The following is a 15,096-nucleotide window of genomic DNA, read 5'->3' on the forward strand; positions in this document are numbered from 1 at the left end:
ACAGGTTCACAGATTGTGGTTTGTCTCTATGATGTCTGAGTTAATATGGTGAAATGAAATTATATCATAATTATTTCACCAGAATGCAGCTGCAGGAAAAGATCTTCAGATCTAAAACACAGAAAAGATTCAGACGGTGAATCTGAAGCTTCTGAATCCATGTTGGTCAGATCAGGAAGTTTCTGTCATATTTTCAATCTACTTAATATTTTCATGGTTATATAATTTCTGCTTCCTGTTTCTTCTCATATCCATCCATGTTATTGGGCCATGAGTAAAGTAAAGTAATCGTTCTCTCTGATAGTTTCCACCTTCGTTCGTTTCTCTGTGTTGGTGGTGAGAACCGTCTGCTTGTTTTCCTCAGATGTTTTCTGCTTCGTGTTTCGGTGTGAAACCTGAAAGCAGCTCTTTGTCTCTCTGAGGGTCTGAATGACGGGAGGAAACTTTGAGGTCAAACCTGAAACCGGCTCGGCTCAGTCAGGTATTGTTTCCCCCGGCAACGTGAAAAGAGACGTTAGCATGTCGACCACAACCACACAGACCCGGTTCTGTCAGAGAGCCGAAGCTGTTCATCTGTGAGGAAACAACTTTTACTCAGGTGCAGGGCCGCAGCCAGGAATCTGGGCCCCTGACAAAAAGTCAGATTGGGCCCCTGCCAGCTGCTGTTACAATGTTTGAGTCTATTTGACCCATTAAAGGTTTAAAAGGTTTTCTTTGGTCCAATAATCAATCTCCTCCACCTGCTCCCTGAACTACTATTGCTAGCTAGTAATGCAACGCTCCGACCAAAACAGCCAATCAGAACCAGGAGGAGGGGCTTAGCGCTGTCAATCAACCTCATTCACTCACTGCTAAATGTGCTAATGGTGGAGAAACAACTGATCATTACAGGAAAAATGTTTATCTGCTATCACTGGTAGCTATGCTAACTAGACTGAGCATTCACAACAGGCTGCGCTAGCTACAGCATAGAGATAAGCAGCCACAGGAGATTGTGATTGACAGCGCTAAAACCCGCCTCCTGCCTCTGATTGGTTGTTTCTAGATGGGAGAAAGCAGAGGAAATAGATTTTTAACAGATTATCTGTCATGCTAAACTGTCACAATATAATGACAGTTTTAACAAATATGTGAAAACATTTTCCTAAAAGTTACAAACTGCAGCTTTAATTTCACTCAGGAGGTTTAGAGCTGCTGCTGACTGACTCACCTGTTAAGCAGTAAAAGGTACAGAGACACTTTAAATATATGAATATCTTGGTAATTTCTTTCCTTAATTCATTAAATGCTAGTGGAAAGGAAGCAAACAGTCTGTAGCTAAGCTAACTATGCTACTCACCTCTCAGGGAAAAACTGGGTTATAAATTGACTCTTGTCTTTTTCTCTCTCCCTCTCTCTATGTGTTTATTTTTTTAGAAAACCTGACTTTATTATTTTTCTTAGCAGCATAGTAACAGCCACAGTGGTTCTTGTTTTCTACTGGCTGCTGCTGAACATCGTCACCAGGAACCATTTCATGCAGATCCAGGAGGTTCATTAATTACATTTTTACTGCTAAAAACAATCTTCGAAAATACAATATGATTAATTTTGTAATTGACAGGACCCCAATTTATTTATTTTTTGAACAATAAATAAATTGTGGAGGGCCCCTATACTTCGCTCCTGTTCTGGTGACAGTCTGGGTTTCACACACAAACTGATGCATGAATAGTTAAACTTCTGTTGTCTTTTAAACTCAAATAAATAATTTTTAATATGTGTATTCCTCATGCCGCTTCTTAGACGTTAGATTAGTCTCTTCTTCCCTCTGGTGGACGGGAGGAGTACTGCAGGCAGCAGCTGCTGACGCCAGATCAGATTTATCATTATGTCCTAAGTGGCTGCAATTAGTAGTAGAGATTTAATGAAGTATAAATGTTTTTCTTTTTAAAGTTGCAGTTAATATAATGAAATTAAAACTCTTTAATAAAGTCATGCAGCTGCATTAAACTGTAATCGGCAACAGACTGGACTGGGCATCTAACACTGACGCTGTGTGCAGGAAGGGGATGAGCAGACTCTATTTTTTAAGGAAGCTGAGATCCTTCAATGTGTGCAGCAAGATGTTGGAGACCTTTTATCACAGTGTTGTTGCCGGCGCCATCTTCTTTGCTGCTGTGTGTTGGGGAAGCAGCATCAGAGCCAGCGACTCTAATAGACTGGACAAAATCATCAGGAAAGCTGGCTCTGTACTGGGACTAAGGCTGGAGTCCCTGGAAACTGTGGTGGAGAGGAGGACACTGAAGAAGGTTCTGTCTATTATGGACAATAAACAGAACCCTCTCCACCACATAGTGGACAGACAGCGGAGCACCTTCTCACATAGGCTGCTCCAGCTCCGCTGTCGTAGGGACAGATACAGGAAATCCTTCCTGCCACAGGCCATCTCACTGTACAATAAAAGCTAAATCATTGTTCTGCACTAATCAGTCCGATTTTGCACAACTGCACTGTGGCACACTTGCTGTACATATATTTACATATACGTATCTGCATATTTTGAATCCTTGCAACGACTGCTCTAAGCTGCTTTTTATATTGACAGCATTTCATATTTTATTCTTATTTTATCTTGTCTACATTGCTACTCAGTGGTGGTTGTTATTGTGTCTTGTCTCTATGCTGTAACTGCGAAATAATTTCCCTGCTGGGATGAATAAAGTACTTCTATTCTATTTTATTCTATTAATCGTCTGTTGGGTGGATTTGATCACCAAGCAGTTTCACGTTTTCAACTTTCCACCCAGTAAGAAACGGATCAGAACCAACTGTTATAAAATAATCATCTGCTTTAAGAAAAGCTGATCTGTTTATGCCTGATATGACGGCTCCACAGTCAGAACTAATATCAGAAAATCTTGTGATATTCTCTGATATCCAACTGTTTTCTTCTTTCCTCTTTGAGCTGAAAAGCAGGAATAATCCTGATTACTGAACAAGGAGCATAAAACTGAATATTATCACAATGTTAAGGTGGAAAGACAAAATCAATGATTTTAGAAAACAAACTTTAATGTGGGAAAGTTTATAATGTTTTTTCAACACCTGATGTCCATAAATCTGCTGAGATGAAGATGAAAACATGTCAGTCAGCTCAGGACAATAATAATAAAATCAGAATAATTTATATCAAAGTCTGAGCATTACTGAGAAAAACAGCTTCATCTGAGCCTCTTCAGACCAGATCAGCAGGTTAAGTGTCAGAACAAGTAGAAAAATGAACAAGTTTGACTTGTTGGGAAGGAAACAGAAAACATTTTCACAACTTGAACTGTAAGTTGATTATAGACTATAAAGTCCTGAAGTGATTAAACAGTTGAAGCAAAACAAACTTTCAGTGCAAACTGAGCATCTGCATGTTGTAGCATGAGATTAATCCATTAAAACAATTATATCAAATCCATAGCAGAGCTTCTGTCTAAAGCACGTGGCGACTGTGAGTTTAGATTCTTAGAGTTTGACAGAGAAAAACGTCCATGAGATTCTGATTTAACTAGGCAGCAAATCTGCAGAAAACTGGAGCATTTCCTAAAGACCAAGTCTTCATAAATCTGTTAATGAAACAAAATAATTAATCAGGTTTAATAATATCTGCATGAAATCAGACACTGCTGTACAGATCAAAGTAAAACGTTCTCCAAACTTCTTTATTTTCTCTGCCACAGAACGAAAATATTTTAGTCATACAAACATTCATCCATAGAGCTGAACCAGATATTTTTACACTGAATGAAAAATCACATTTCTTTCTTTGTCAGTTAGAAATCACCAGAATTATTTCTATTTGCCAAGAGCAAAAATTCATGGAGAGAAAACTCATAATCAATTTATGTCATTTTTAGTTTCCAGATGATTTTTAGCTTTATTTTCTAAGATTAAAGACACAACTGTAATTCTTCCACTGAATCTGCACCATGAAATAAATCATCTAAATGGAAAGTAAACAGGATCAGTTCTTAATGTTACAGAACCAAGACATCTTTTAAGGTTCTTAATAATATATCTTATGTCTTTAAAAAAAAAAACCTCAGATACTTTACAGGAATCAAATTCTAGAACATTTCAGAAAAAAAAACCCACTGAACATAAAAAATATCTGGTCGGTTTAAAACTGACAGTTCAGGTTGATCATTTCCAGCTCCTGTTTCTGATCGTGACCAGCAGGGGGCGTCTTTTTAAACAAGATGCACCAGAACACGGAATAGTTCACAATATTTTATTTAAACAATTTCATTTAAAACATTTCTTTTTAAAAGCATGGCTTCAGGCCCACTACTCTGTCCCTGGAGAGGAAAAGGGATCATGTGAAATAAAAGACAATTTGAATTATTCCAAAAAAATAAATGAACAAACAAAACATGCAATGTAAAGAAAACAAATTAGTAAAGCAAACTCATTAGCAATTTCAATAATAAGCAAAACTGTAAAAGGAAAAAACACAAACACTTTAAACGGTGGAACAAATCGTCGTTGTCCGATTTCAGTGCCTTTCAATGGGCCAGAGGAGTCGGTCCCGCTCGCTCAGCCGGTCCAATCAGCAACAGGTTTCCTTCAGAGCGGCCCAAACAAACACCGACAAGACAAGACAAGACAGCAGAGCGTCCAAGCGCTGCAACTCCAAGACAATCCCAGGAGTGGCAGCACAGCCGACCAGGGAGAGAGAGGATCAGCAGGCGAGATGGAAGCAGCAACAACCTCCAGCTGCAGCCGCTAACGGCAGCAGAGCAACGCTGCAGAAACGCACGGCAGGTATAGATGGCACCAGAACCCAACCACAATCCCAGCCACAGATGGTACAAATGACACTTACGATTCAGATGAGCGGATCAAGCACACCAGCCGACATGTAGGGAAACAAAGACACACACCTGGCAGCGGCCTGCTCAGCTATAAAGCTATCTGCCCCGCCCACCAATCAACTACACCTGGTGCACATAGTTGGGAGGGTGGAACACCATCCCACCACATGATCTTTCTGTATAGCTGAGTTCTGCAGAGCTCTGTCTGGTTCTGTCCGGTTCTGTCTGATTCTGTCCGTCACAGTAAGCCCAGTTCGCTGCTCAGATACGGGTCGTTGGAGCAGAGGGCAGAGGTCATTCTGGAGCTGGCCTCTGCTCCTTTCTTCCTCACCGAGTCAATCAGCTCTCGGGCTTTTTCTGCTCTGGGTTTGGTTCTGATCTGGTCCGCTTCAGCATCTGATATCACCCTGCAGTGCTGCAGCTCGTCCAGCAGCTTGTCCAGAACCGGGTTGGACACGTGATCAATGAAGTCCGGTCGGACACTTCTCAGCTTCTCCTCCGCTGACAAACTTTCCCCGAGCCGCAGTCGCCTTTGGTCTGCCGGACCAGGAGAGGCTGGAGCTGCAGACAGAAACGAGACGACAGGAAGCAGAATCATCCAGAATCATCCAGAAATATTCAGAATCATCCAGAATCATCCAGAATCATCCAGAATCATCCAGAAATATTCAGAATCATCCAACTCTGATTTTCCACTGGAATATTACAAATATAACTTCATATCTAAACATCAGAATGTGATGAAATATTCTGAGTTTTCTGTCCCTCAGTTCAGAAAGTAAAACGTATCTATTACGTAGATCTATTACACACAGAGTGAATTCTTTCCCATCTTTATTTCTTGTGATGTTGCTGATTGCAGAGAATGAAAATCCCAAATGAAATGTCTCAGGACATAAGAATATTACATCAGATCAATAAAATATGATACTTTTAACAGAAATGTCAGCTGGGAACATTTCTCTGGTCTGGGCTCCTTTTACTTCCTGCATCAGTGCAGCATGGCATGGAGACCAGCCTCAGGTTCTGCTCAGGTTCTGGAAACCCAGTCTGCTCTGACAGGACCTTCAGCTCATTTTCTCCTAATTCTCCACAGATCCTCCATCAGGTTCTGACCAGGAGAGTTTTCTGACCAATCAAAATAAAATACTCCTCAGAATAAAAATACAGTTTTCTTTTTTAAAAGCATTTCTAACAGACTTTCACTGTGGATTCAATCATATTTATTCATGATGCTGCTTAGTTAAAAACATTCATTGTTAGAATTCAAAGATTCAGGATAAATGACGTGATTACCCTGCAGAGCCAGGTGAAGTCCAGCAGGGGGCAGACTTTCTATAGAAAACAGCTGAATGTTGAAACCAAACAGCTTCAGTTGGGTTTTCTTTTTACTGCTTCTCAGTTCATATCAAGATTTCTTTTTTCTTAAGTATCACTTGATTAATTAGTACCAATACACAATTAATATACATTAAACTGAGTAATTACAACAAATCCTGATTCTTTTCTCCGTTTAGCTGAAGCTGACAGCATGAAGCCTCTCCATTAAACTAGCAGACGGTTGGTGTACCTGGCAGGTGCAGGGCGTAGTCCCAGACGTTTTCCTCTTCCGGACTCTGGACCTTCACAGTCACGTCCTCCGCTCTCGTCGACAGCGTGATCTCAAACGTGGCGTGGTAATTTGGCCCGTAGTTCTCAAAGAACTGAGCTGTCTGCAAGAAGACGAGAGTCTGAGTGTATTTTAGCTCCCAGTGGAACCGGATGGCGGGTCTGAAACTGACTTTGGGTTGGATGGTGAGGCCCGCCGGGTCGCTGTGGAGGCGGTAGGTTTTCCCTTTGTGGAAGGAGCAGAAGGATGGAGCCTGGATGAACTTAGAGCCGCTGTGCTGCTCTTTCACCTTCAAATCAGAACCATGGGTTAGTTTTAAAAGAAACAACCTGGATCAGTTTTATCCTTTAAAATCTCGGGTTAAAGATTCACATCCTGCAGAGGAACGTTGCTGGGCAGCAGAATCACACTGAGGATGCTGAGAGGTCGCTGCAGCTGCCTCAGGAACAGCAGAACTTGGCCCCGAATCGGCTTGGTCAGGAACTTCTTGATCCGGTCCAACACGACGCCGAAGCCAGAAAGGTGTGAGACACTCAGCACCACGTGGGTTTCTGTGACCCGGAGTGGCGGAAGGACGATCATCCCATCATCAGTGATGTGGCCGACAGAGAGGCAGTCAGGCTGCTGGGCTGTGGGGTGACAGAAACAGAGGTCCATTAGAGAGGAACCAGGGAACCGGAGGAACCGGAGGAACCAGAGGAACCAAAGGAACCAAAGGAACCAGAGGAACCAGAGGAACCAAAGGAACCAGAGGAACCAAAGGAACCGGAGGAACCAAAGGAACCGGAGGAACCAGAGGAACCAAAGGAACCGGAGGAACCAGAGGAACCAAAGGAACCGGAGGAACCAAAGGAACCAGAGGAACCAAAGGAACCAGAGGAACCAAAGGAACCAGAGGAACCAATGGAACCAAAGGAACCAGAGGAACCAGAGGAACCAAAGGAACCAATGGAACCAGAGGAACCAAAGGAACCAGAGGAACCAAAGGAACCAGAGGAACCAAAGGAACCAAAGGAACCAATGGAACCAAAGGAACCAGAGGAACCAAAGGAACCAATGGAACCAGAGGAACCAAAGGAACCAATGGAACCAGAGGAACCAGAGGTTTACCTGCTGCAGGCTGGCAGTGCGGCAGCTGCAGCTCTGTGATGCAGCCCTGAGGACATTCGATGCTGAACAAAGGTCCGCCTGGCAGCTTGTTCGCCGTCTGCAGCAGCTTCTCATCCCAGATTTCAGTCTTGTACGTCAGCTCCGCCTCCCGGGTCACTCCGAACACCAGACCAGTCAGAGAACACCGGAACAGACCTGAACCAGGAAACTGGAAGCTGAAAGAGACCCATCATCCATCCATCATCTCCAAGAAAAAGAACATTGTCTGATGTTTCCTCCATATCTCAAAGCCTCCGCCTGGATTCAGTGTCAGCATTCAGGGAAGAAATGTTAGATTAAGATGATTATTTTTCCTTACATGATTATTTCTCCTACTGAATTAAATGGTTACTGATCTGGTAACTAATCACAGAAGCATATAACATTTTGAGGAGTTGTGGACTTTTACTTATTGTGTCTCTGTAATCTCATGTCCTTCAAACGCAGCATCCATCGACAGAAATCCTCTGAAGACCCCTCCCACCCCACAGCTATGAACTCATTTAGTAAAATCTACACACTTGCACCAACTTCAGTTCGGTGGCTGGTTCCAGACATTCATGTTAAATCTAACATGTCTGAAGGTTTGACAGACATGCATGTTAAATCTAACATGTCTGAAGGTTTGACAGACATGCATGTTAAATCTAACATGTCTGAAGGTTTGACAGACATGCACGTCAAACCAAGAAACCGTCTCTTTAATTTGGAGGTAAAATCCCATTTATGGGAACTAAAAAAGAACAAATACATTATTTATATCCCTGGACTCCTTTTGGCTGGATCATAACATCGGCTGCTGCTAAAGTCCTTAAAATGAGCTTCTGGTCAAAAACTATTTTGATTACCAAATTTGATTGAAGATCTAAGAAAACCTTATGAAGTGCTTGTCTCACCTGTAAGAGACACCGACCCTCTCTCTGCTCACCTCAGGTGTGAAGCCCAAGGGAACCTTGAACACAAGAAGGTCAAAGTGAAGAAACTTCTCAGAGCTGCTCAGCCGTAGTTCAGGTTCAATAACACGAGATTCACTCACATGGTCTGGTTCCAGTTTCTCAACAGTCAGCAGAGTCAAAGAAAAGGCCTGAACGGTGAATGCTGGGTAAACAGGCTCAGTAAAAGTTGAGTGGAAGGTGTGAAGCAGAGTTCTTGTGTCACCAGACAGCCAGTAAAAACACAGAATACCAGCTGGCCAGTCCAGAAACAGTCCAACTCTCATGGGTCGGGGTCGGGCCACGAATTCTTGATCATCAATAAATGTGATCGGAACGTAGACTTCCTGATGCCCGTGGCGAAACGTAAAACCATGCAGTAAATAGTTATGTAACATCCAGGTCTTATCGCTCCAGTCCATCTGAAAGTCGCATCCTTTCCTCTGAACCTCCTTAAAAGCCACTCCCATGTTTTGGACTGATGTCGCCTCCACCTCCCAGTAACGGCGTCCAGTCAGAGCTTCTCTGCACATCACCTGACCCTCATATTTAAACCTTTCTGGGTGATCAGGATACTTCTGCTTTTCCTGCATCAAACTAACTGTTCTGTTGCACTCAGACAGGATGAGGTATTCATTGGCAGTATTGATGTCAAAGGTCAAATCACAGGCGTCTGAAAAAGAAATAACCAGTTGCAGTGACAAACAGCAACATTTTATTAAGCACAACAAGCCTTACATTTGTTCAGAAGCTGTGGGTTGATCCAATAATCTTCATCATGGTCCACACTGAGAAGACAGGAGCAGCAGGAAAAACTCAAAAGAGGAATTTCTGAATGATATTTTATTGTAAAATGTTAGAGTTACTCCAGACGGTGCATGTCTGCATGTGGTTAGTGAAGAAGCTGTCGCTTTATGTTGGAGCTAAGTGGTCTGAAGTCATTATTATGTTTTAGCCACATGGAGATGTACAGTAGGATGCTGGCCGACACGAACTGCTGCAGCTGTAGTTCTCCTTTAGCTTCGTCTTATGTAGCATTTTAGGAGAAACAGAGTCTAGTGAGCAACCAGACCCCATTAAACTATATTAATAGTGGGATAAACTGCACTAAGCATTTAAAAAATGAACCATCTATGTAGTGTGACCTTCACTCTTTGTTTTGGTTGAATTCTAGATATTCCTGCAACAGCTTATAGTATATTGTTCCATTCATGATGCCACAAACTCTATCAGTATTCATGTATAAGAGCATGAAGTGTTAACCTTATTTAAACAATCATCACTGATGCCCAGGATGTTGGACCAAATAAAAAGATTTCTTCAGGGTACTTTACTTCTTTTGTCAATGAGTGAAATGGAAGACTGTATTTCAGAGGTAAATAGAAAATAGGATTATTCCACAGAAAATGTAAAACTCTAATAAACATTTCTGTTAAAGCAAATACATCATTAGTGCAAAGGCTACAGAGGACTAACTTGAGTTTTTCCAGTCTGCATTTTGGGTCCTCCAGTCTCTCAAGGAGCATCTTGACTCCAAGCTGACCCGGGTGGTTATAGCTAACGTCTAGCTCTATTAGATGGACAGGGTTGGACTTCAGAGCCGAGGCCAAAGAGGCACATCCTTCCTGTGAGATCCCACAGCATGACAATCTGCAACACAAAACGAGATTAAATCTCTCACCAGCTACATCTGAGAAACTCTGAGGAAATGACGGGCAATAAAATTTCCTTCCTGCCAGAACCTGAGACTGCTCTAGCATCTCCTCTTGTTGAAATTCCCAAAACCCCTTCTGAAGAAAGATAAAACATTATATGGCAAATTATAGTGCAATACATTAAGCAATGAATTCCCATATATGAGATTTATATTTTTATATGTTCTAATATATTGCAATTTAAGCATAGACCATGTATGTTAATAAAGATAAATATGTAGCTATGCAGACCAAAAAGGGCTCTATATTTTTACATGTAATTTATATGTTACAACATATTGCAATGCATAGTGCAGTAAGTTTTTTATATATATGACAAAATGTAATAACTGATTAACATAATAATTAGAACGCCCTTGAAGTCTCCCAGCCCTTTGTGATACCGCCCTGGGCAACTGCCCATATCGCCTTATCATAAACCACCACTCTATTGTGCATGTGTTCAAAAAATGTTGAGAAAAAAAAAAGCTTTATTGTCTTAAATCAAACATGTCTGAAGATTCTCAGTTCTCCAGGTTTTATATTGAGGAAAACTTGAACAAAACCTTTTTGTTGGGTTTCTTTGAATCTATCGAAAACTGAACCTCCAGGTTTGCCTTTCCTAAATGTCTCTGCAAACACCATCGGAGCAACAACCACAGCTCCGGTGTGATCAACTAATCTTCCATGTCATGACAACCTGAGCAATGGGGAATTATACCACAAAGATATAATGCATGACTAATGTTCTTTGTGATGTGTAGAGGAATCATCACCTGAGAGACTCCAGCTGACAGTCTGAATCGCCCAGACCAACAGAGAGGAGCTGCACTCCCAAATCCTGGATCTGGTTGCAACTCAAATCGAGTTTTCTCAGCTGGCTGTTGGAGCTCAGAGCTGAGGCAAACACCTGACAGCATCCACTTCTCAAATTACAGCTCTTCATTCTGCAATCAGAGGAAATATGTGAGCATAATGTTAACAAGAGAGGAATACCTCTTCCAATGATCTTCAGTTTATTTACCCAAATTCCTTCAGTTTGCAAAGAGGCCCAATCAATCCGGTAGAAATCCGAGTCAACGGAGTCGCTTCGTCAATAAAATCTTCATATTTTTCCTTCTTCTCATGTTCTAAAATATTCCCAGAGTAATTCTTAACATAACTGTAAGTACAGTTTGTCAAGTCCAATGTTGTCAAGTTGGATTGTTTGACTTGCAGCACGGTGGCAAGTTGGCGACACCTCATGAAGTCCAGAGAGAAACCAGACAATCTGTGAAAAAACCACAGATTCAGTGCTGAAGCAATACTAAATTAATTCATTAGCTCAAATCAGACTAAACAGTTTGTAGGACTGACCTGAGGGTCTGCAGTTTACACACAGGCCTTTCCAGCACAACGAAGAGTTCAAAAGGAAGAGCCGTCTGTACGGTATGAGAACCATGCAGACACAGCTCTTGTAAGCTTGAATCTTCTGACTGAAGGATGGACAGCAGTATGTGGAGGTTAAAGTCTAGCACATGTCTACTCTTGAGTCTGTGGGATTTATACACAACAAGTGGAGTTAATATGATGCATGAAACTCAAAGCAGTCCTTATGAACGAGAGTTTATATCCACGTTTAGTGAAATAACAGAGTCAGAGCGATATATCATGCTCCGTGTTGTCAGCTAAAATCTGAGGTTTTAGTTTTGGATGCAAATAGAGAACAGGTCTGGCAACCAAGGAAAACATTATCATTATTCATTAGGCTAGAAAATAAAACAATGATATAAATATTTAAAAAACATTCAGTAAACCCTTCCATCATGTTGGGACCCCTTGCTTTGCTTTTACCATCTTTTATATCTACATTTAGAATATTAGCAAACCGTTTTTGAAATAGATGCAGGATATTGATGAACAAACTGGAATGGTCTGTGTTTTTTGTACCCAAAAAAAGTCTGTTAGTATCTTTTTTTGCTCATATTTTTGAGTTTTCATCGTAGATATTTGTGTTTGATATCAGCCGATGTTTGTATTGACTGGAGGGATTTATCTGCAGCTTAGTGGTTTTTGATAGTGATTGTGGAATCAGATAAATTTAAGAAATTGCAACATTAATTCTACTTCCTCTTGTTTTCATGTCCTTTGAATGAATCTATCTGTTGGTACTCACACAGCCTTCTTGCAGTTCCCTACTAGCTGAAGAAGCTTCTCAGTCCCAGAATCCAATATACAGCATCTCGTCAGATCGAGCTCTTCAATCACTTCACCAGACATCTGCAGCAGCGTTGACAGCACTGAGCAGTCAATGGTTGAGAGTCTCACTCCTAATTTCAGATACTTCCCAATGTCATCCTGAAATTCTCTTTCTTTGAGCTCAAACTTGCAGAGGAAAAGATTAATGCACCTCTCTGTTGGGATGTTATCAGCATGAAAACTCCTTATGTAGGCTTTTAAACTGTCAGTAGTGTCTGAGCTGCTCTCTGTCTGGGGAAGCAAAATTTGAATCATTTCTTGATTTGGCCTCAGTGAGAGTCCAAGGAAGAAACAGAGAAACAGGTCTAACTGACCCTTCTCACTCTGCACAGCTTTATCTACAACCTTTTTCTGCAGCTCCAGGAAACTCATATCTGTAGGGTCAACTCCCAGGAATGACCTCAGAGGACCGAGGTCGTTCGTCTTGCAGCAGTGGAAAACGTAAACAGCAGCTAGAAACTCCTGAAAGCTCAAATGCACAAAACTGAACATCTTCTTTTGGTACAAACCAAATTCTTGCTTCAGGATTTCTGAGCAAAGCCCACAAAACAAAGAAGCGTCATCAGCATCAATGCCACAGTCTGTCAGGTCTTCCTCATAGAAGATGATGTTTCCTTTATGAAGCTGCTCAAAGGCCAGTCTGGATAGGTTTAACAGGAAACCAGTGTTCTGAAGATTTGATATTCTCTTTCGGGATTCTTTCTTGGAACTTTTTGACTCATATTTCTGTGTTGTTCTCTTGGTTTGGATCAGGACATAATAGATGTACAACTCAGTCATTGTTGTGATTCTTCGGTCACTCCATCCCTTCTTAAATACCTCAGCAATAACCCAACAAAACACAGGTATATGTCCCATTAAATGGAAGCTTATCATCCCTCTGAGACCTGACAGGAGTTCTTCAGCCTTTTGGACAGAACTCAGTCTCTTTCGGAAGTACTTGTTCTTTTCTTGGTCGGTGAATCCCTGCACTTCTGTCACCTGGTCAATGTATTTCGAGGGAATCTGGGAGGCTGCAGCAGGTCTGGATGTAATCCACAGCAAAGCATCAGGCAGCAGATTGCCTCTGATCAGGTTGATGAGCAACACATCAACCGTAGTTTTCTGATTTATGTCAGTCACACTCATGGCTTCTTTAAAGTCCAGTAGATATCGATTTTCATCCAGGCCATCAAGGATGAACAGGATTTTCTCGTTAATTAGCCGTTTTGCATCTTTGAGTGGTTTGAGCTCAGGGTAGAAGTAAAGGAGGAGCTGCAGCAGACTGTGTTCCCCATCTTTAATCATGTTCAGCTCTCTGAAAGGGAGGACGAAGATTAAATCAATGTGCTGATTGGATTTGCCCTCTGCCCAGTTTAGAGAAAAGTTCTGGACGGCAAACGTTTTCCCGATACCAGCAATGCCTTTTGTCATCACTCTTTGGATGGATTTACAATGTGTTGATTGTCGTTGGAAATGTTTTTTTCCTGGTTTAAAAATGTCCAGACTGTTGATTTGCTCATAGTTAAACTCTGTATGTGGTGACTTTTCATCAGGGAGCATAAAATGATGCAGAATCTCATGTTGGACGCAGCCTGGTTGGTCAGCCTGTTGCACAATGAAGAGCTTTGTGTAAACATCCTGGAGTTTGATCCAACTGTCTGACGTTCCCTCGTATGTCCAGGTAAATCTTTTCTGAAGACTGGCTTTAAGATTTTTTTTAATGATGTCCATAAGTTTGTCATGTTCCATGTTTACAGGTCTTTCTCCACTCTGCTCTGTTTTAGACATGGAAAGAAAACTATTAGTCTTAACCCACTAAAACTGCAAATAAAACAAGAAAGCATTCAAATATTGTACAAGTGAAAACATATCCATAGGTGTACAGTAAAGCTCAGTAGCTGCTTCAGTTCTCTAAGACAGGGGTTTTCAAAGTATGAAAGGGTGAGCCCCCCTCCAAGGAGCACAATGCCTGCTGCCCCCCCCCCCCCAATAATCAACCCACACACAAACAAATGCCACCACAAAAACTTCTAATTGCTTTTATTTTAGAACCATCTCATCTTTTAAAATGACACTTTATCTGAATGAAATTTAACACATGAACATTTTAAAACATTTCCTCCCATTTTAATTATTTTATCAGGGCCTTTGTATGGCAAATACGCCCTTTTTTCATTTTTCTAATGATAAGAACCCCAAACTCATTTTTAACCGTTTTCTCAAACAAACGTTACATCTGAGATTCTGAGTTTAATGTTTGAGATACCAACAGTGTTTTCACATCTTAACAAAAACATTTTGATCAGATCTTTGGAACACATCTGTAAATGTTGCACATTTCCTTGAAATTAAAAAATAAATCAAAAATCTAAACAGTTGCAAAATCGTGGAGCTCTTTTTGTGGCTCATCTAAACAATTTATCTGGAGCTAAAAGAGCGTGCTGTATGAAAGAGCGGAGGCTTACAGAGGAAAAAACAATTACGCACGCTATGCGCACCCTTTCTTTTTCTGTCACGGTCCTGAATCATGTGTGACTCATTTTATTTATGATTTTAACTAAATTGGCAACATTACTGTTCAGCTCACCTTAGTTTTAGTGGGAACAATGTGCTTGTGCTTTTGATGCGCGAATCCGGTTAAGCTTCTTTTC

At 41.3% G+C, this 15,096-nt stretch overlaps 1 protein-coding gene across 1 annotated transcript in view; it reads right to left on the minus strand.

The window, feature by feature from the left end:
* Nucleotides 1-4,873: 4,873 nt before the first annotated feature.
* LOC116719349 (NACHT, LRR and PYD domains-containing protein 12-like) overlaps nucleotides 4,874-15,096 on the minus strand; it is a 12,539-nt gene continuing 2,316 nt past the window's right edge. The window contains exons 2-14 of the mRNA XM_032561849.1: nucleotides 12,381-14,220; nucleotides 11,582-11,758; nucleotides 11,250-11,495; nucleotides 11,002-11,172; nucleotides 10,008-10,181; nucleotides 9,270-9,319; nucleotides 8,636-9,204; nucleotides 8,496-8,551; nucleotides 7,561-7,775; nucleotides 6,823-7,079; nucleotides 6,623-6,739; nucleotides 6,412-6,553; nucleotides 4,874-5,402 (exon numbers count right to left, since the gene is read on the minus strand). Coding sequence (XP_032417740.1) covers nucleotides 5,080-5,402; nucleotides 6,412-6,553; nucleotides 6,623-6,739; nucleotides 6,823-7,079; nucleotides 7,561-7,775; nucleotides 8,496-8,551; nucleotides 8,636-9,204; nucleotides 9,270-9,319; nucleotides 10,008-10,181; nucleotides 11,002-11,172; nucleotides 11,250-11,495; nucleotides 11,582-11,758; nucleotides 12,381-14,194 — 4,311 coding nt within the window. The 5' untranslated portion in view covers nucleotides 14,195-14,220 and the 3' untranslated portion in view covers nucleotides 4,874-5,079. The remainder of the gene's footprint in view (nucleotides 5,403-6,411; nucleotides 6,554-6,622; nucleotides 6,740-6,822; nucleotides 7,080-7,560; nucleotides 7,776-8,495; nucleotides 8,552-8,635; nucleotides 9,205-9,269; nucleotides 9,320-10,007; nucleotides 10,182-11,001; nucleotides 11,173-11,249; nucleotides 11,496-11,581; nucleotides 11,759-12,380; nucleotides 14,221-15,096) is intronic.

This window comes from Xiphophorus hellerii, chromosome 5 (assembly GCF_003331165.1).
Source record: "Xiphophorus hellerii strain 12219 chromosome 5, Xiphophorus_hellerii-4.1, whole genome shotgun sequence".
NCBI lineage: Eukaryota > Metazoa > Chordata > Actinopteri > Cyprinodontiformes > Poeciliidae > Xiphophorus > Xiphophorus hellerii.